The following is a 22,310-nucleotide window of genomic DNA, read 5'->3' as shown; positions in this document are numbered from 1 at the left end:
GATCACAGAAACATGGCTCCAGGGTGACCAGGCTGACCATGGCTCAACATTCAGGGATATTCAATATTCAGAAGGGATAGACATGAAAGAAAAGGAGGTGGGGTAGCATTGCTGGTTAGAGAGGAGATTAACGCAATAGAAAGGAAGGACATTAGCCGGGAGGATGTGGAATCGATATGGGTAGAGCTGCATAACACTAAGGGGCAGAAAACACTGGTGGGAGTTGTGTACAGGCCACCTAACAGTAGTAGTGAGGTTGGGGATGGTATTAAACAGGAAATTAGAAATGTGTGCAATAAAGGAACAGCAGTTATAATGGGTGACTTCAATCTACATATAGATTGGGTGAACCAAATTGGTAAGGGTGCTGAGGAAGAGGATTTCTTGGAATGTATGCAGGATGGTTTTTTGGACCAACATGTCGAGGAACCAACTAGAGAACATGCTATTCTAGACCGGGTATTGAGCAATGAGGAAGGGTTAATTAGCAATCTTGTTGTGAGAGGCCCCTTGGGTAAGAGTGACCATAATATGGTGGAATTCTTTATTAAGATGGAGAGTGACATAGTTAATTCAGAAACAAAGGTTCTGAACTTAAAGAAGGGTAACTTTGAAGGTATGAGATGTGAATTAGCTAAGATAGGCTGGCAAATGACACTTAAAGGGTCGATGGTGGATATGCAATGGCAAGCATTTAAAGATCGCATGGATGAACTACAACAATTGTTCATCCCAGTTTGGCAAAAGAATAAATCAAGGAAGGTAGTGCACCCGTGGCTGACAAGGGAAATTAGGGATAGTATCAATTCCAAAGGAGAAGCATACAAATTAGCCAGAGAAAGTGGCTCACCTGAGGACTGGGAGAAATTCAGAGTCCAGCAGAGGAGGACAAAGGGCTTAATTAGGAAGGGGAAAAAAGATTATGAGAGAAAACTGGCAGGGAACATAAAAACTGACTGCAAAAGCTTTTATAGATATGTGAAAAGAAAATGATTGGTTAAGACAAATGTAGGTCCCCTACAGACAGAAACTGGTGAATTGATTATGGGGAGCAAGGACATGGCAGACCAATTGAATAACTACTTTGGTTCTGTCTTCACTAAGGAGGACATAAATAATCTTCCGGAAATAGTAGGGGACAGAGGGTCCAGTAAGATGGAGGAACTGAGGGAAATACATGTTAGTAGGGAAGTGGTGTTAGGCAAATTGAAGGGATTAAAGGCAGATAAATCCCCAGGGACAGATGGTCTGCATCCCAGAGTGCTTAAGGAAGTAGCCCAAGAAATAGTGGATGCATTAGTCATAATTTTTCAAAACTCTTTAGATTCTGGACTAGTTCCTGAGGATTGGAGGGTGGCTAATGTAACCCCACTTTTTGAAAAAGGAGGGAGAGAAACCGGGGGATTATAGACCGGTTAGCCTGACATCGGTGGTGGGGAAAATGCTAGAGTAAGTTATCAAAGATGTGATAACAGCACATTTGGAAAGCGGTGAAATCATCAGACGAAGTCAGCATGGATTTGTGAAAGAAAAATCATGTCTGACGAATCTCATAGAATTTTTTGAGGATGTAACTAGCAGCGTGGATAGGGGAGAACCAGTGGATGTGGTATATTTGGATTTTCAAAAGGCTTTTGACAAGGTCCCACACAGGAGATTAGTGTGCAAACTTAAAGCACACGGTATTGGGGGTAAGGTATTGATGTGGATAGAGAACTGGTTGGCAGACAGGAAGCAAAGAGTGGGAATAAACGGGACCTTTTCAGAATGGCAGGCAGTGACTAGCGGGGTACCGCAAGGCTCAGTGTTGGGACCCCAGTTGTTTACAATATATATTAATGACTTAAATGAGGGAATTAAATGCAGCATCTCCAAGTTTGCGGATGACACGAAGTTGGGCGGCAGTGTTAGCTGTGAGGAGGATGCTAAGAGGATGCAGGGTGACTTGGATAGGTTAGGTGAGTGGGCAAATTCATGGCAGATGCAATTTAATGTGGATAAATGTGAAGTTATCCACTTTGGTGGCAAAAACAGGAAAACAGATTATTATCTGAATGGTGGCCGATTAGGAAAAGGGGAGGTGCAACGAGACCTGGGTGTCATTATACACCAGTCATTGAAAGTGGGCATGCAGGTACAGCAGGCGGTGAAAAAGGCGAATGGTATGCTGGCATTCATAGCAAGAGGATTCGAGTACAGGAGCAGGGAGGTACTACTGCAGTCGTACAAGGCCTTGGTGAGACCACACCTGGAGTACTGTGTGCAGTTTTGGTCCCCTAATCTGAGGAAAGACATCCTTGCCATAGAGGGAGTACAAAGAAGGTTCACCAGATTGATTCCTGGGATGGCAGGACTTTCAAATGATGAAAGACTGGATTGGCTAGGCTTATACTCGTTGGAATTTAGAAGATTGAGGGGGGATCTTATTGAAACATATAAAATCCTAAAGGGATTGGACAGGCTAGATGCTGGAAGATTGTTCCCGGTGTTGGGGAAGTCCAGAATGAGGGGTCACAGTTTGAGGATAAAGGGGAAGCCTTTTAGGACCGAGATTAGGAAAAACTTCTTCACACAGAGAGTGGTGAATCTGTGGAATTCTCTGCCACAGGAAACAGTTGAGGCCAGTTCATTGGCTATACTTAAGAGGGAGTTAGATATGGCCCTTGTGGCTAAAGGGATCAGGGGGTATCGGGGGGAAGGCTGGTACAGGGTTCTGAGTTGGATGATCAGCCATGATCATACTGAATGGCGGTGCAGGCTCAAAGGGCTGAATGGCCTACTCCTGCACCTATTTTCTATGTTTCTATGTTTCTATCTATCTTCTTTAAATAAATCCAAAAAAGAATTAATACCTTTATTTTTCCAAAGTAAAAATATTGGATCACTCAAAGAAGGCTTAAAAAAGTAATTTTGATAAATTAAACTACAAAGTTTAAATTTTTTAAGATTAAAAAAATTGTGGAACTGGAGCCAAATTTGTAAAGGATACTTAATCACAGGATATAGGTTTAAATTAACAATTTTAGCTAATTGCATAGGTAAAGCAGCTCCCAATCAGCAGGTTAAATAAAACTCTTTTACAACTTTCACTTCCAGGTCTACCCAAATTGGCCGATCACTCTTATCAACCTAATATAACCAAAAAAGACATGTATCGCACATTAACAGGCCAATAATACATTCCTAGATTAGGCAAAGCAAGATCTCCATTCTTTTTCAATTTTTGTAAGTGACATTTACTAATTCTTGGTCTTTTATTATTCCAAATAAAAGATAAAATAATAGAATCAATCCAATCAAAAAATTTCCCAATCAAAAAAAAATGTTCTGAAATAAATATAAAAATTTTGGTAAAATCATCATTTTAACTAAATGAATATGACCAACAAGTGAAAATGTAAGTGGACTCCATCTACTAAATAAATACTTCATAGAGTCTACTAAAGGAACAATTGGCTTTATAAAGATCCTTATATTTTTTAGTAACTATAATACCTAAATATCTAAAAGAGTCTGTGACTTTAAAAGGAGTATTATCATATATAGAGACAGAATCATTTAAAGGAAACAATTCATTTTTACTAAAATTTATTTTATATCCTGAAAATCCTCCAAATTCATTAAATAATTTTAGCTAGGCAGGAATAGATTCTTCAGGATTAGATATATAAATGAATAAATCGTCAGCGTAAAGAGAGGTCTTATGCATGGTCTCATTCACAAAAATCCCATGGATATTTTTAGCCTCAAGAAGAGCAATAGCAAGGGGTTCTAATATTAAATTAAACAACAAAGGACTTAATGGATAGCCTTGCCTTGTCCCCTGTGAAAGCTGCAAAAAGGAGACCTACAATTGTTAGTGACAACAGTAGCAATAGGGGCTTTATATATCATTTTAATCCAATTATTAAAATTAGCACCAAAACCAAATTTCTCTAAAACATTGAATAAATATTTCCATTCGACTCGATCGAATGCTTTTTCAGCATCCAAACATACAACACATTGTGGAGTTTTAAGAGAGGACGTATATATAATGTTAGTCTCCAAACATTTGAAAAAGAATAGCGAGCCTTTATAAAGCCTGTTTGATCTTTAAAAATAATTTTACCTAAAATATTCTCCAACTGATTGGCCATTATCTTTGACAGAAACTTAGCATTGACATTCAGTAATGAAATAGGTCTATATGAAGCAAAGTCAGTGGGATCTTAATCTTTTTTAAGAATTAAAGAAATAGAAGCCTCATAAAAAATAGAGGGTAAGTCACTTTTCACAAAAGAATCCTTAAACATTTCCAACATATACAGAGAAAGTAACTTCCCAAAATTTTTATAAAATTCTACAGGATAACCATCAAGTCCCAGGGACTTACCAGATTGCATTGAAAAAATAGCTTTATGAATTTCGGCTTCAGTGATTTGAGCATTAAGAGTTTTTTGATCCTCAACCGAGATTTTAGGAAAAACAATCTTTCGTCAAAAAGCATTCATTCCAGAGGAATCTAACGGACATTGAGATTTATAAAGTTCAGCGTAAAAATCTTGAAAAATCTTATTAATTTCTTCATATTCCTGAGCCAAGGTACCATGTTTCCTATGAATTTTCATGATTTGCCTTTTGGCTCAGCCAGTTTTAATTGAGATGCAAGCAGTTTATTATTTTTATCTCCAAACATATAAAATTGGCTCTTTAATTTAAGCAAATATCCTTCAATGGGATGAGTTAATAACAGGTTATATTATGATTGAAGTTCCACCCTTTGTTTAAATAAATCAGTATTGGGGGAAATTGCATAGATATTATCCAAATCTTTAATTTGTTTTGAAATTCTATCTAATTCTGCTTTAGTCTGTTTTTTAAGTTTAGCTGAATAAGAAATAATCTGACTACGTAAAAATGCTTTAAATGTATCTCATATAATTAATTTAGACATACCCCATATATCATTAAAAAGAAAAAAATCCTTTTATCTGTGTTTCAATGAAACTGACGAAGTCAGAGTTTTGCAATAATGTCTGAGACATACGCCAAGGTGGGCGGACAAGAATGACATCATCAAATTCAAAAGACAAACTCAGAGGCGCATGATCAAATATAGCAATGGCATCATATCCACAAGTTTAACACTAGGCAAGAGGTGGGGATCGATTATAATATAATCGATCCTCGAATATTTTTTATAAACTTGTGAGAAGAAAGAATATTCTCTATTATCGGAATAAAGATACCTCCACAAATCAATCAACACAAAATCAATCAAAAAGGAACTAATAAATGACGCGGATCGATATGGAAGTCGCTGATTGGTTGAGCTCTTATCAATCATAGGATTTAAGCAGCAGTAAAAATCCCCGCCCAATATCAGCATATATTCATTTAAATCAGGCAGTAAAGCAAATACCTTTTTAAAAAAAGGATCATCTAAGTTAGGACCATACAAATGAACCAAAACAACTTTTCTGTTACAGATCGTTCCTTTAACAATTAAAAATCTGCCATTAGAATCTGATTCAATATCCTCTTGAATAAATATATTAGGTTTAATAAAAATAGACACGCCTTTTGTTTTCCTCTGAGAAGTAGAGTGGAATTGCAAACCATTCCACCATCCAAAAAATGTATTTTGATCTCCCGCCCTGATATGTGTCTCTTGAGCAAAAATTATATCGGGTTGGAATCGGTTAATAATTTAAAAAGTCTTTTTTCATTTAATAGGATGATTCCAACCACGTACTTTCCAACTTATTATATTAAAAAGTTTAAATACCATACTATAATTTTATTCTACTTTATACACATACAGGATGATCAAAAATGGCGGTGAAGAAGAATACAGCCACATAAAAAAACACGCATGCTCTGGAACCACCCAATGGGAAAAAAACTCCTAACTCTAAACTCACCCACCCACACCCGGAAACCCGAAAAAGGCAAGCGATCTATGATAGAATTCAAAGCTACTGACCACTCTGTCTGTGTTTTCTGTCCCTCTCCCCAACAAGCCTCTGTTTCACCGCTCCCTCTCGCTTCTTTATACTGGTTATCTACCCTTTATGTACATACGCGTTCGCCCCGACGCATGGTCTCAAATTGAAATGGCAACCATTCATTTGTATCCCCCCGTGCTCCTTGACCCACTGAGTCATGAGTTATTGAAACCTGGGGTATGGAAGCACCAATGCCTTTGAACAGAAAATCCTGCAAAAGGCAGTGGATTTGGCTCAGTACATCATGAGTAAAGCCCTTCCCATCATTGAGTGAATCTACTTGAAATGCTCTTCTATGAAAACAACATCCGTAATCAGAAATCCCCACCACCCAGACCATGCTCTTTTCTTTCTACTGCCATCGGGCAGGGGTACAAAAGATTCAGGACTCGCAAGGTCAAAAACTGTCACTACTCCTCAACCATCAGGCTTTTGAACCAAAGGGGATAACTACTCTCACTTGCTCATCCATTGAGATGGCCCAAACTAATGGTCTCACTTTAAGAACTCTTTATCTCTCATTATTTCATGTTCTAATTATTTATTGCTATATATTTATATTTGTATTTGGACAGTTTGTTGTCTTCTGCACTCTGGTTGATCTTTCATTAATCCTGTTTATAGTCACTATTCTATAGATTTGCTGAGTCTGCCCGCAGGAAAATGAGTCTCAGGGTTGTACATGGTGATACATATGTATTTTGATAATAAAATTTACTTCGAACTTTTGAATTTCTTTATATTGGTTATCTATCCTTTACACTCTCTCTTCATGCATGATCACAACTTGAAGTGGTAAGCCTCATTTCCATCTACACATGCTGATCGACCGACTGAGTTCCTCTAGTAGTTATACTTTTTAGCTCCAGCTTGCAGCATCTGCAATCTCATGCATCTCCAGGGTTTTGTTACAGTGAGATCATCCCTGAAATACTGTGCAGAGTTGGCTGCCTTACTGAAAAGAGAACATGGTGGCATTGGACACATTGCAAAGGATGTTCACCAGGATAATACGTAAGAAAAGAGGGTTGTTCTATTAAAGGCTGAACGATTTAGGTTTGTATTCTTTGGCCTTTAGAAGAATGAGGATGCTGTGCTTCAAACATATTAGTCTTGACTTGGTAGCTGCTGAGATAAATTTGTGAACAGAAGAGCCACAAACAAGGGATCTTGTTTTGAAAATAAAGGGGGGATCATTTAGAGCCGAGGTGTGTCTGGCCTGCTGAGTTCCTCCAGCATTTTTGTGTGTGTTGCTTGCAATGAAGAATCTACGTCTCAGTGCAATAGCATTCTTGGGACCTGCATGGCTGACAGCAGTGAAAACCGAGAGGAAGCTACTGGCACAATGAACGAAGAACAATAGAGGACCTTCTTTGCTGCGCTAAACGCCAGTGGCACAACAGGCAATGAAAATAAACCAGGGTACAGTGGCGCAGAGGGCAGAGCCCTTGCTTTGCGGCTCCCATGAATGGGTTTTGATTCTGGCCTCTGGTGCTGTGTGTGTGTGTGTGTGTGTGTGTGGAGTTTGCACCTTCTCCCTGTAGCTGCGTGGGTCTCCCCCAGGTGCTCCCACAATCCTACAACGTACAGAGTTGGTGGGTTAATTGGCCTCTAGTGTGTGGGTGAGGGGTCGTATCTGGGGGGAATTAATGGGCTTACTGTAAATCAAGTTTATTTTAACTACATAATGCCAATAGAAATAAGACAAGGTTTCTTTGAACCAGGATACAAAGCACAGTAGTACACATAACACACGATAACTTATGAAGGTAAGGATAAAATTTACAGATGAATCACACATATATAAATGACAAACTAAAGTGCATAAATTAAAGGTTGTAAGGCAGCGATCCCCAACCACTGGGCCGCAAAGCATGTGCTACCGGGCCGCGAGGAAACAATATGATTTGGCGATAGGAGTCAGCTGCACCTTTCCTCATTCCCCGTCATGCACGGTGGAGCTTCAACGCATGCGAGGTCATTACACACGCGTCATCCATTTCAGCGTGGGAAGGAGATCAACTCCTCGAGTTCGTGAATGGCGGCGGGCTGAAAAGTATGTTTGACACAACATCTCTGCTGGCATTCTGGATCAAAGTCAAGGCTAAATATCCTGAGATAGCCACGAAAGCACTGAAAACGTTACTTTCATTTCCAACATTTTTCTGCCAAGTGGAATTTTCTGCAATGAATGTAACGAAAACTAAATTGCGGAATAGACTGGACATAAGGAACCCCCCTTGAGTATTGCTGTCTCCCATCACCCCTCGATAGGACCATCTTGTTGCAGGGAAACGAGCCCAGGGCTCCCACTGATTCAGCGATATTGGTGTGTTGCAATGATTTTATATGTTCATACGGGGAAAATATGAGCTGTGTGTTTAATATCCAAACCTTACTTAAAATGTTATGATGCTATTGACTTACTTATATAACCATATAATAATTACAGCACGGAAACAGGCCATCTCTGCCCTTCTAGTCCGTGCCGAACGCTACTGTCACCTACGACCCACCAACCTGCACTCAGCCCATAACCCTCCATTCCTTTCCTGTCCATATTCCTATCCAATTTTTTTTAAATGATAATATCGAACCTCCTCTACCACTTCTACTGAAAGTTCGTTCAACACTTACTTCAAGCTCCTCTGATAATTGACTTACCGCTATATTCATGCGAAGAAAATATGCGCTGTGTGTTTAATATTAAGTTAATTAGAGAAATCCTTTTAGAAACGAAATTGAGTGTATTAGCCACTTATCACCTATATTCCGGTTGTGATTACCCTCCCCCCCGCCCGAACAGAATCGCTAAAAACGATTTGCAGAAAAAAATCAACAGGTCCCCGGGTCGGCCGGTCCGCAAGAATAAAGACAAGAATGGTCAGGATGGGAAACAAGCAACACACATCAAAGTTGCTGGTGAACACAGCAGGCCAGGCAGCATCTCTAGGAAGAGGTACAGTCGACGTTTCGGGCCGAGACCCTTCGTCAGGACCTCGTGTTTAAGGATGGGAAAGAGTTTCTTTTCTCAGGCCAAAAGGCTTCTGAACTCCCTGCTGCATCACATTTGAAGTGTCACCAGTAAATCTGCTCTGTACCTTACAACAGGGGTCCCCAACCTTTTTTGCACTGCGGACCGGTTTAATATTGACAATATTCTTGCAGACCGACCGACCCCTTAGGCGGGGGGTAGGGTTGCCAACGGACAAGAGTAGCTGTCAAATACGTTGCGTTTACCCCGATAAAGACTACAATAACCGTGAACCCTTGCGCGGGCACTAGTGCACATGCGTGTACCTGCCGTTTTTTTTCTGCAAACCGTTTTTGGCGATTCTGTGCGGGGGGGGCTGTTAATCAAGAACGCAATATAGGTGATAAGTGGTTAATACACTCAATTTCGTTTCTAAAAGGATTTCTCTAACGAATTTAATATTAAACACACAGCGCATATTTTCCTCGCATGAATATAGCGATGTCAATTATCAGGAGAGCTTGAAGTAAGTGTTGAACGAACTTCCAGTAGAAGTGGTAGAGGAGGTTCGATATTACCATTTAAAGAAAAATTGGATAGGTATATGGACAGGAAAGGAAAGGAGGGTTATGGGCTGAGTGCAGGTTGGTGGGACTAGGTGAGAGTAGTGTTTGGCACGGACTAGAAGGGCCGAGATGGCCTGTTTCCGTGCTGTAATTGTTATATGGTTATATAAGTAAGGTTATGTAAATAAGTAAGGTTATATAAATATGGTTATATAAGTAAGTCAATAGCATCATAACATTTTAAGTAAGGTTTGGATATTAAACACACAGCGCATATTTAAAATCATTGCAACACACCAATATCGCTGAATCAGTGGGAGCCCTGGGCTTGTTTCCCTGCAACAAGACGGTCCTATCGAGGGGTGACGGGAGACAGCGATAGTCGAAGGGGGTTCCTTATGTCCAGTCTATTCCGCAACTTAGGTTTCATTGCATTCATTGCAGAAAACTCCGCTTCGCAGAAAAATGTTGGAAATAGAAGCAACATTTTCAGTGCTTTCGTGGCTATCTCAGGATATTTAGCCTTGACTTTGATCCAGAATGCCGGCAGAGACGTTATATCCAACATACTTTTCAGCCTGCCGTCATTTGCAAGCTGGAGGAGTTGATCTCCTTCCCGCGCTGACACGGATGATGCGTGTGTAATGACCTCGCGTTTGTTCAAGCTCCACAGTGCGTGACAGGGAATGAGGAAAGGTGCAGCTGACTCGTATCGCAAATCATATCATTTCCTCGCGGCCCGGTAGCGCAGCTTGGGGCCCGGTGGTTGGGGATTGCTGTGGCAGAAAGTCAAAGGGGGTACTGGATGGATGGATGGGAAACCGTGGGGTTGATGGGCCGAACGACCTGTTTCTGTGCTGTCTGACTGCATTGCCATTTGGTTGCAGATTCCGTGTTTCAGATGAGGGCTTATAAGCTCTAAGGCAAACATTGAGGATCCCATGCCCCGTGCCTAGAATGTGCTGCCTGGGTGGAGGCAAATAAAACAGAGGCATTGAAGAGCCTCTTAGTCAGGCACATGAATGTACAAAGAATGAAGGGATATGGACGTTGTGTAGGTAGGGGGTTTGTAGTTAGGTGTTTAATTAGTTTGGCACACCATCACTGGCCAAAGCGTCTGTTCTTAACTCTGTATTCCCGAACCAAATAAACACAGCCCAAAATCTGTTCTGCTGGTTGTTGCCATCTGAGGTCTCTGTTTGTCAGGGTCAACCATGGATGTTGCATCCCAGCTGTCTAAGTATACAAGGCAGGGCAGTATGATACGGAGAGCAAGCTGTTTCCCCCTCTCCGGGCATCTGATGAATGGCAGAGACTGATACAGGTTGTACCAGCAGGAATTGCCAGTCAGCACTGAACTCAATGTAGGGACTCCAGCTCTGGATTTTTCCCTCAGGGTTTACTTCTGAAGCCTTCCCCAAGAGTGGGTATAGCCACAAGGCTCTGGAGGTTTGAGATCAGCGATTTCCTTCTCCCAGCAGAGATGCCAACCACGGCTGAGGAACCCCATCAGCCCAAAGCGAATGAGTTTTATGGCTCCAGCAACCCACCTTTGCCCCTTCTCCTGTCAGTCGAAACAGTTCTGCTGGGGTTTAGTAGCTAAGCCACACATGAAGGCATTAAATTTGACCTTTGAACCTTTGAAGTTGCTGCACAAGTTGATAAGAGTGTTTGAGAAAGTGTATGGTGTGCTGACCTTCATTTGTCAAGGCACTGTGTTCAGGCAATGTCTGGTTAGACCACACTTGGAGTATTGTGTTCAATTCTGGTCACCCCATTATATGAAGGATATGGAAGCTTTAGAGAGGGTGCGGAGGAGATTAATCAGGATGCTTCTTGGATTAGAGAACATGTCTTGTGAGGTAAGGATGAGTAAGTTAAGGCTTTCTCCTTGGAGTGAAGGAGTATGAGTGGTGGCTTGACAGAGGAGTATAAGGTGATACACCTGGTGTGGAAACACCAAAGCCTTTGAATGGAAAATCCTACAAAAAGTAGTGGATACAGCCCAGTCCACCATGAATAATGGCCTCCCCACCTCTGAGCACATCTACATGGAGTGATGTCGCACATAAGCAGCATCCATCATCAGGACCCCTATTAACAAGGTCATACTCTCTTCTTGCTGCGACCATCAGGAAGAAGGTTCAGGAGCCTCAGGACTCACAGCATCAGGTGCAGGAACCGTTATTACCCTCAACCATCAGGCTCTTGAACCAAAGGGGATAACTTCATTCAACTTCACTTAACCCATCATTGAAATGGTCCCACAACTAATAATGGACTTACTTTCAAGGACTCTTCATCTCATGTTCTCAATATTTATTTCTTGTTTATTTATTACTATTATTTCTTATCTTCTTGTGTATTTGCACAGTTCGTAGTCTTTTGCACACTGGTTGAATGCCGAAGTTGATTCTGTTATGGTTGTTGGACTTAATGAGTATGCCCACAAGAAAATGAATCTCAGGGCTGTATATGGTGACATATATGTACTTTGATAATAAATTTACTTTGAACTTTGAAGATTCATAGGTAGAGTGGGCAGCCAACACCTTTTCCCCAGGGCAGCAATGGCTAATATGAGAGATAATCTTTTTAAGTAGATTGGAGGAAAGTATGGGGGTAATGTCAGAAATAGATTTTATACACAGAGAATGCTGATTGCAAGGAACACACTGGCAGGGGTGGGATATTAGGAATGTTTCCAGGAAGACGGCAGTTTCTACGGGGCTGACCAAAGGTGTTATTGTCTTTTTTTAAATGTATTTTTTATGATCACAAGACCCTGCTGGACATTAAGAACTTAAAGTATTGCAGGCCTATTCCATCAGTGAGTTGCTTGTTGCTGAGGAACTGAACCTGGTGTAACCATGTTGCTGCTGCGACAGAGGCATCAGAGTCAGTGCACGAAGGAGGTGTGCAGTCTGATGACAAGTGATTGTCTGGTCGTCTTTCTTGTGATTGGAAGACCTCGTTGGACACTGGTGGTGTGGAATGCTGCAAGTCCAGTTAACTGATTTATTGGTGAATGGCGGGGGAGCAACATGGCCTTGGTCATAGCAAGGACTAGACCTCAAGCTGCGACATTGCCTGTTTGAAGCCACCCAGGAGAGAGTCGCTAGAGTCGGTGTTGGAGCCATGTGGCGCGGCATCCTTGCTGGCGCAGGTACTGCTCTCCAGTGTTTGCTCGGTGGAAGACAAGCTACATTGTTCTCAACCACAGACTGCTGCAACGTTCATGGAGTCAAGGACTTGGACTATATTTTTCTGTGTGATTGTATTCTACTGCTATCTTATATCTGCTATATGTTCCTTGTGCTGTTGGTACAGAGTTTTGCACTCTGACCCTGGAATAGCACTGTTTCATTTGGCTATATTCATGGGTATTCATATATGGTTGAATGACAATTAAACTTGCACTTGAACATGATTTAAGAGACTCTTAAGTGGGCACATGGATGAAAGAGAGCTTTATGGGATGGAGTGGTTAGATTGATCTTGGAGTAGGTTAAAAGGTCGGCACAACATTGTGGGCTGAAGGTCCTATTCTGTGCTATACTGTCCTATGTTCTATGAACTAAAAGGTACCTATCTTTCAGCTGAGGCAGGAGGGAGATGGGGATCATCAACGAAGGATTACTCAAAGCTGAAATGCATCGCAATAAATCAGCGTCAGGCAGGCAGGTAAGATTCCAGGAGCCACGAATCACCAAGGCCCCTTCCTCTCCTTCTCAGTTCCCTCTGGGTCTCTCGTTGTCAATCAGGGTGATCTTCTGGGACAGCTCCCCCTCGTTGGACTGGCAATTGCTGGCCGGAGTCCCCTTAACACAGCTCTCCACCGCTGCCTTCAGCTGCAAAGGGACCAAGCAGAGAACAGAAGCAGAAATTGGGAGCACGGATGGGCTGCTTGGCCTGCTTCACCATTCAACACCGTCAAGACTCACCATCCAAACCTTAAAGAAATTTGGCATGTCCCCGTTGACCCTCGCTAATTTTTAACAATGTACCATAGAAAGCACCCTATCCAGATGCATTACACCTAGTATGGCAACGGCTCTGCACGTGATGGCAAGAAACCCAGACCATCATGGAAACCAGGTGATAAAAGATGCTGCCAGTGCTGGAAATCTAGGCAACACACACAAAATGCTGGAGGAGCTCAGCAGGTTAGGCAGCATCTATGGAAGGGAATAAACAGTCTATGATTCAGGCCAAGACCCTTCATCGTCCCCTCCATAGATGCTGCTCAACTGGCTGACTTCCTCCCACAATTTAGCGTGTGTTCCCCTCCACAGACTTTGTCTACGCGTCAGAGAGCCTACCTGTGCTGGACAGTTTCTCTTCTCCTCACTCCCATCGGGCAGGAGGTACAAACATCTGAGCTCAAGGATGTCTCTACCCCACTATTGAACTGGGTCCATTGATTTTTGAAAGATCATCACTAATGCCTCCACAATCTCTTCAGCCACCTCTTTCAGAACGCTGGGGTGTAAACCATCTGGACCAGGTGATTTCTCTACCTTCAGACCTTTCAGCTTCTCAAGCACCTTCTCCCAATTAACGGCAACTTCACTCACTTCTGCCTCCTCATATTCTTGAACTTTTGGCATACTGCTAGTGTCTTCCACAGGAAGGCAAGTGCGATGTTAACATTCAGTTGGAGATGTCAAGAATATAAAAGAAAGCATGTAATGTTCAGGCTTCATAAGACGCAGGTGAGGCCTCACTTGGAGTATTGTGAGCAGGTTTGGGCCCCCTATCTTAGAAAGCATGTGCTGAAACTGGAGAGGGTTCAACAGAGGTTCACAAAAGTGATTACGGAATTGAAAGGCTTGCCACATGGGGAGAGTTTGATGACTCTGGCACCGTACTCACTGGAACTCAGAAAAATTAGGAGGGAATCTCATCGATACCTATTATATGGAGAAAGGCCTCAATAGACTGGATGTGGAGAGGATATTTCCTATAGTGGGGGAGCCTAGGACCAGTGGACACAGCCTCAGAAAAGAGGGGTGTCCTTTTGGAATGGAGATGAGGAGAAATTTATTTAGCCAGAGAGTGGTGAGCTTGTGGTTGCCTCAGGCAGCTGTGGGGGCCAAATCATTGCGTATATTTAAGGTTGAAGTTGATAGATTCTTGATTGGTCAGGGCATGAAGCAATGCGGAGAGAAGGCAGGAGACTGGGGCTGAGAGGGAAATGGATCAGCCATGATGGAATGGTGAAGCAGGCTTGATGGGCCAAATGGCCTAATTCTGCTCCTATATCTTATGGTCTTACAGTCTTACAATAAGATGGAGTCTTGACTTCACAATGTATCCTGTTGTGACCTCTGCACTTTACATTCTCTGTAACTGTAACACTTCATTCTGCATTCTGTTACCGTTTTACCTCGTCCTACCCCAATGTGAAATGATCTGTATAGATGGCGGCATAACAAAGTGTTTCGCTGTCATTTGGTATGTGTGGCAATGGCTGCAGTGAGTTGTGGACACAGCTCAGCACATGGCTATCCATGGTCGGTGTCCTCACTTCTTGCTGCCTCCGTAAAGCAGCAAGCACGTTTTCTCTCCTCCCCGTGGAATCCCCTCTTCCTTCTCTTTCTCTTATGGTCCACTCTCCTATCCAATCAATTCCTTCCTCTTCAGCCTTTTACATTTCCCACCCACCTGGCTTCACCTATCGTCTTCCAGCTATCTTCCTTCCTTCCCCATCCCCACCATTTTATTCTGCTATCTTCCCCCTTCCTTTCCTATCCTGAAGAAGGGCCTTGGACTGAAATGTCGACAGTTTATTCATTTCCATAGATGCTGCCTGACCTACTGAGTTGCTGCAGCATTTTGTGTGTGTTGCTTTGGATTTCCAGCATCTGCAGACGCTCTCATGTTTATAATAAACTACTTTACCAGGTTAAAGTAATATCCTATGGGAACAGGCTTTTCAGCCCATCAAGTGTGTGCCAACCATGAACCACTAAATTACACTAATTCCGTTTTATTTCTTTCACTTACCCATCCACTCCACCGAGATTCCTCCCCTCATCCACACACTAGGGGTAATTTACAGCAGCCAATTAGCCCACCAGCCTCAAAGTACAAAGTGCATTTATTATCAAAGTATGTATAAACTATACAACCTTAAGATTTGTCTCCTTACAGGCAGCCGAAAAACAAGAAACCCAAAAAAACCCATTACAAAAAAGACTAACACCCAACGCGCAGAGGGAGAAAACATAAACTGTGAAAGCAATAAAAACAAGCCACAGCATTCAGAACGAAAGAGAGTCCACAGCCCGGGGCAGTCTTAAATTAAGATTGAAATCTTGAATCTTAAACCTGGGAAGTGTGGGGAAATGGGAGCACCCCATTTATTCTAAGCTGACTCCTGCCTCCACCTATGTAATGGAAACAGTGTCACGAATCAATTGCTCCTTACCAAAGGTCATCATTAATCATCTCCAACCCAATTCTTTCTTCAGGTCACAGCATTATGTCTCCAGATTTTTAATTTTCTATCTCTCATTGTTATGTACCCCACTCCCCGATTTGTTGTGTTATTTTATTTCTAATTACTAGATCTCACTGCTAACTTGTAAATTCACAGCTATTGTTCGTTGCTTATTAATGCATTGCTAAGCAATTGACCTTCAACATCAGTTCGGCTATTTCTTTTGTCGCTATTAGAAGCACTTTGTTACGAGTCGAAGGAAGTTTAATCAATATTTGAATCTATCTTTCATGAGAATTCTGAGAAAATCCCTGTCTCCTTGCGTACTGTAACGCATTGTTGAATAATAATACAGTACTGCCTTCAAACTACAACTACACCAGGTCTGGAGTTTACCCATCTACCTAGCTTAAGAAACCAATAAACTCTTGAGTGAGCGCAGAGTATTCATATTTTATCATCAGTGCCCTGTTCTAGCTTCTCCCCATCATCCCTTGATCTCTTTAGAAATTATTATTATTAAGAGATTTAGCATGGTAAGGGGCCCTTCCAGCCCAATGAGCCTGCGGCACTCAATGACCAATTTACCTACTACATCTTTGGACTGTGGGTGGAAACCAGAGTTCTCTGAGCAAACCTATGCGGTCACTGGGAGAACATACAAATTCCTTACAGACAGCAGCAGGAATTGAACCAGGGTTGCTGGTGCTGTAAAGTGACATGCTAACTGCTATGCTACCATGGGAATCTACTTTACTCGTAACAAAATGGAACCTGTATTGTACCAGAGTGCTTTGATAATAGTGTTTGTGCAACATTATGCCGATGACAAGCTGCACAAAGACGAGCGGATTCGATTACTGGAAGAATGCGAAGTACACAGATTAAGCAGACTAACAGAATGCACCCCATCTTTGAACTGGTGCGGGTAGATAACACTTGTATAAAAGAGTGACTATGCGTTTGTTTCTTTCAAAACTATCACCTGCTCTGGTGTGGTGCTAGTCTTCTCCTGCAGCAAGTAAAATATATGCACATATGATTGATCCACTCTGATCTTAATCGTTGCTTGTTACAGATGTAGCAAAAAGATGCTTGGCACTACCATGCCGCCCCAATTGGAACCATATCTACCCCCTTCCTGAATGATTTGTCCTCTGTTTTCTTCTGTGGCAGAGAAATCCACCTGTTCACCGTCCTCTTTGGGTGAAGAAATTTCTCCTTGTTTTATTTCTAACTGGTTCTTTTTCCTTGCCTTGTGCCACATTGGGTGTCAACCTTGCCATTTTTTTTTTAGCATTTTGTGTTTTTTTTATGAGGCCAAGTTGCTAGCTCAACACTTAACCCAGCATAGATGGAAAGCGTGCAAGGAGCTGACTGGATGAGAAGCCAGGACCATTCGAAGCCTGGTGCAGATACCACTATGCCACCAGCCAGCCAGTTGATTCCTAAATGACCTCCCCTATATCCTTTGGCTGTGATCTCTGAGGCTGGACTTGGTGACCTCTACATCAGCAACATCCATCTGATCTGTCCATCTTGATGGGATATTATCATTCTCAATGAGGGATGCCTCCCCATTCAATATCATCTTAAACACATGAGATTATGCAGTGGCTGGAACTCCAAAGCAACACATACAAAATGCTAGAGTACTCAGCAGGTCAGGCAGCATCTATAGAAATAGATAAACAGTCGATGTTTCAGGCCGAGACCGTTCTTCAGGACTGGAAAGGAAGGGGAAGGCGCCAGAATAAAAAGACAAGGAGAGTGGAAGGATGACTAGCTAGACAATGACAGGTGAAGCCAGGTGGTAAAGGCCTGGAGAGGACGGAACTTGATAGGTGAGGAGAGTGAATCAAAGGGAGAAGATTGACAGGTGAGGAGAAGAGGTAAGAGGGAAGGGGCAGGGGAAAATAATTACTGGAAGGAGAAATTGATATTCGTGCCATCAAGTTGGAGGCTAGCCAGACAGAATATAAGGTGCTGCTCCTCCTTCCTGAGATTGGCCTCTTCATAGCGAAAGCGACGGCCATGGACTGACATGTTAGAATGGGGATGGGATAGGAATTAAAATAGTTGGTCACTGGGAAATTCCACTTTTGGCGGATGGGGCAGAGGTGGTCGACAAAACATTTCCCCAGTTTAGTTTGGGTTTCATCAGTGTAGAGGAGGCCGCATTGGGAGCACTGGATACAATAGACAGCCCCAACAGTTTCACAGATGAAGTGTAGCCTCACCTGGAAGGTCTGTTTGGGGCCCTGAATGGAGGTAAAGGAGGAGGTAAGTGGGTAGGTGTAGCATTTCAGTAGTTTGCAGGGGTATGGGTCAGGAGGGCGATTAGTGGGGAGAGATGAATGGGCAAGGTAACCATTGGGATCTCTGAGAAAACGGAGAATGGCGGAGGAGGTAAAGATGTGTTTGATGGTAGGATCGCGGTGAAGATGATGGAAGTTTCAGAGAATGATGTGTAGAATGTGGAGCCTCATGGGAAGGTAGTTGAGGGCAGTGGGAAGACAGGGTGAGCACAGATGTCCAGGAAATGGGAGAGATGCAGTTGAGGGCAGCAACAATGCTAGAGGAAGGGAAAACCCATGCTTTGAAGGAAGAAGCCATCTTTGATGTCCCGGAAAGAAAAGTCTCATTCTAGGAACATTTTCAGTGGAGTTGAGGGAATTAAGAAAAGGACTCAAGGTAGGAAGAAGTACAGTCAAGATAGCTATAGGAATCGGTAGGTTTATAAAAGATGTCGGTTGACAGTTTGTTTCCAGAGATGGAGACAGAAAGATTGAAAAAGGGGAGGGAGGTGTCAGAAATGGGCAAAATGAATGTAAAGGCAGGGTGGAAGTTGGAGGCAAAGTTGATGAAATTGATGAGCTTAGCATGGGTGCAGGAAGCAGCACCAATGCAATCATCGATGTATCAGAGGAAGAGTTGGAGAGCATTACTGTGGAAGGCTTGGAACATGGACTTTTCTCCATAGCCAATGAAAAAGCAGGCATAGCTGGGATCCATGGGGATGCCCATGGCCACCCCTTGAGTCTGGAGAGAGTGGGAAGAGCTGAATGATAAATTGTTGCAAGTGAGGACCAATTTTGCCAGACGGAGGAAGGAAGTGTGGAGGAAAGGTGGTTGGTTTTTTTATTGAGAAGTGGAGAGCTTTAAGGCCTTCTTGATGGGAGATAGAAGTGTATAGGGATTGGACATCCATGGAGGAAATGAGGCAGTCAGGCCAGGAACTGAAAGTTGTTGAGGAGATTGAGAGCGTGTGAAGTGTCAGTAGTGTTGGTGGGAAGGGACTGAACCAAGGGGGACAGAATGGAGTCGAGGTATGATGGCGTGAGTTCAGTGGGGCAGGAGTGGGCAGGTTTGTGGAGCTTGAGTCGAAGGTTGAAATAAGCCATTTGGGGTAAGGGAACTATGAGTTTGGTGGAGTTCTCCATAGTTGATGAGGTTAGCAATGGTGTCAGAAACAATTTTCTGATGGTCTAGAGTGGGGTCCACTTCAAGGAGTAGGTATGAGTAGGTGTCTGAGAGTTGCCTCCCGGCCTCAGAAAGGTAGAAGGGAAAACGCCAGACTACAATAGCAGTCCGTTTGTCTGTGGATCTGATGGTAAATTAAGATTGGATTTGGTGAGTACAGAATGGGGGGCAGTGACTTCAGAGGGGATAAGTTTGGAGGAGGAGTGAGGAGTTTTGAAGTTGAGCCAGCTGGTGACTCATTGGCAGTTTGAGATGGAAGATCCAGAATAGGCAGGGAACCAGACTGTTGTCCACAAAGAGGAGGAGGGTTGGAGACAGGAGAAGGGGTCATTAGTACAGGGTGGGGACTTCTGGCCAAGGAAGTGAGCTTGGAGATGGAGGCAACAGCAGAAAAAATTGGCTTCACAGCAGACATGGGACTCACTGAGAAGTGGATGGAAGGGGACAAAGATCCCCTTGCTGAGGGCAGAATACTCTGCCTCAGAGAGGGGAAGGCTGGAGGGAATAGTGAAGACACAGCAGAGATTAGAGCTGGGATCAGAAAGGAGAGGAGAGTTGGTGCTGTCAGAGGAGGGAATATTCAGTGAAGGTAGTGTGGAAGGAAAATGGAGGCTCCAAGGATTCTTGAGATGGTAGGTTTCAATAAGATCCCCACACATTCTTCTAAATTCCAGTGAGTTCAGGCCCAAAACTGCCAAATACTCCTCATACGCTAACCCCTTCATTCCTGGAATCATCCTCGTGAACCTCCTTTGGACTCTCTCCAATGACAATACATCCTTTCTGACATAAGAGGCCCAATGCTGCTGACAATACTCCAAGTACAGACTGACTGGTGTCTTAGAAAGCTTCAGCATCATCTCCTTGTTTTTACATTCTATTCACCTTGAAAATAATGCCAACATTGTATTTGCCTTCTTTACCACAGACTCCACCTGTAAATTAACCTTCTGGGAGTCTTGCACAAGGACTCCTAAATCCCTGTGCACCTCTGATGTTTGAAACTTCTCCCATTTAGACAATAGTCTGTACTATTGTTCCTTTAACCAAAATGCATTTTCATACATTTCCCTACGCTGTATTCCATCTGCCACTTTTTTGCCCATTCTTCCAATTTGTCTAAGTTCTGTAAACGCATTGTTTCCTCAGCAATACCTGCCCCTCCACTTATCTTCATATCGTCCGCAAACTTTGCCACAAAGCCATCAATTCCATTATTCAAATCCTTGACAAGCAATGTGAAAAGTAGCGGTCCCAATACTGACCCCAGAGGAACTCCACTAGTCACCAGCAGCCAACCAGAAAAGGTCCCCTTTATTCCCACTCACTGCCTCCCGCCTGCCAGCCATTCCTCTATCCATGCTAGTATCTTTCCTGCAGCACCATGGGATTTTATCTTGTTAAGCAGCCTCATGTGAGGTACCTTATCGAATGCCTTCTGAAAATCTAAGTAAATGACATCCACTGTCTCTCCTTTGTCCACCCTGCTTGTTACTTTATTTATTTATTTATTGAGGTACAGCATAGAACAGGCCCTTCCAGCCCTTCGAGCTGCACCATCCAGCAATCCCCCGATTTAATCCCAGCCTAACCAGGGGATGATTTACAATGACCAATTAACCTAGCAACTAGTACGTCTTTGGACTGTGGATAGAAACCGGAGCACCCGGAGGAAACCTACGTGGTCAGGGTGAGAACATCTTTACAGGCAGTGGTGGGAGTTGATCCCGATTCACTGGTACTGTAAAGCATTGTGTGTTAACCAGTACACCACTGTGCTGCTCCTCAAAGAATTCTAACAAATTTGTCAGACAAGATTTCCCTTTACAGAAACCATGCTGACTTTGACTTATTTTTTCATTAGTCTCCAAGCACCCCGAAACCTCGTCCTTAATAATAGACTCCAACACTTTCCCAACCACCAAAGTTAGGCTAACTGGCCTATAATTTCCTCTCGCTTGTCTTCTTCCCTTCTTAAATAGTGGAGTGACATTTGCAATTTTCCAGTCCTGTGGGACCATGCCAGAATCAAGTGACTCTTGAAAGATCATGACCAATGCATCCGTTATCTCTTTAGCAACTTCTCTCAGGACTCTGGGATGTAGTCCATCTGGTCCAGGTGACTTATCCACCTTAAGACCTTTCAGTTTGCCTAGCATTATTTCCTTTGTAATAGCAATGGCACTCACTCCTGCTCCCTGACACTCATGGACCTCTGGCACACTGCTAGTGTCTTCCATAGTGAAGACTAAAGCAAAGTACTTATTAAGTTCATCTGCCATTTCTTTGTTCCCCATTACTACTTCAGCAGTATCATTTTTCAGTAGTCCAATATTAACTCTCACCTCCCTTTTATTCTTTATGCAACTGAAAAAACTTCATAAAGAATATGTGGCCCATCCAATACATGCTAGCCCTCCTGCAAGACCTATACATAGCGAAGTGTTGCAGACAAGGAGAAAGTCCTGTGCGTGCATACTGGAACATTTGGGAACAGAGTGTGACTGGTACAAGGACTGACTAGGTGATTGCTGTGTAACTCCCTATCCTGTGCCTGACAGTCTCTCTGTTTACACAACAGGCGAGTGTTCAGACGTCACGTGGTGTTTTCATAACAAGATGAAGGTACCAGAATAAAATGTGAATCTATTGACAGTAAATATTTAAAGCAGTGCCTTGTGATTCCATCACATGTGAATAACGTACTTTTCTATGGAATCATATTTAATGGAATGAATAATTTTGGCAAAACAAGGTCCCCACTGTACAGGTGAGGTGGTGGAAGAATATTGATGTGTATAGTACTGAGTCATGGTACCGGTGGGGATGGGTCTGTCACTGTATAACACTTG

The 22,310-nt window shown here is 42.8% G+C and overlaps 1 protein-coding gene across 1 annotated transcript in view; it reads right to left on the bottom strand.

Annotated features, from left to right (window-relative positions):
* Window positions 1–11,816: 11,816 nt before the first annotated feature.
* Window positions 11,817–22,310, bottom strand: part of LOC134346919 (chloride channel protein ClC-Ka-like) — a 122,548-nt gene continuing 112,054 nt past the window's right edge. The window contains exon 23 of the mRNA XM_063048770.1: window positions 11,817–13,381. Within this exon, the coding sequence (XP_062904840.1) occupies window positions 13,262–13,381 (120 nt within the window). The 3' untranslated portion in view covers window positions 11,817–13,261. The remainder of the gene's footprint in view (window positions 13,382–22,310) is intronic.

Source organism: Mobula hypostoma, chromosome 5 (assembly GCF_963921235.1).
Source record: "Mobula hypostoma chromosome 5, sMobHyp1.1, whole genome shotgun sequence".
NCBI classification, from domain to species: Eukaryota; Metazoa; Chordata; class Chondrichthyes; order Myliobatiformes; family Myliobatidae; genus Mobula; species Mobula hypostoma.
The sequence above is the reverse complement of the archived record's forward strand: the minus strand, read 5'-3'. Positions and strand labels throughout refer to the sequence as shown.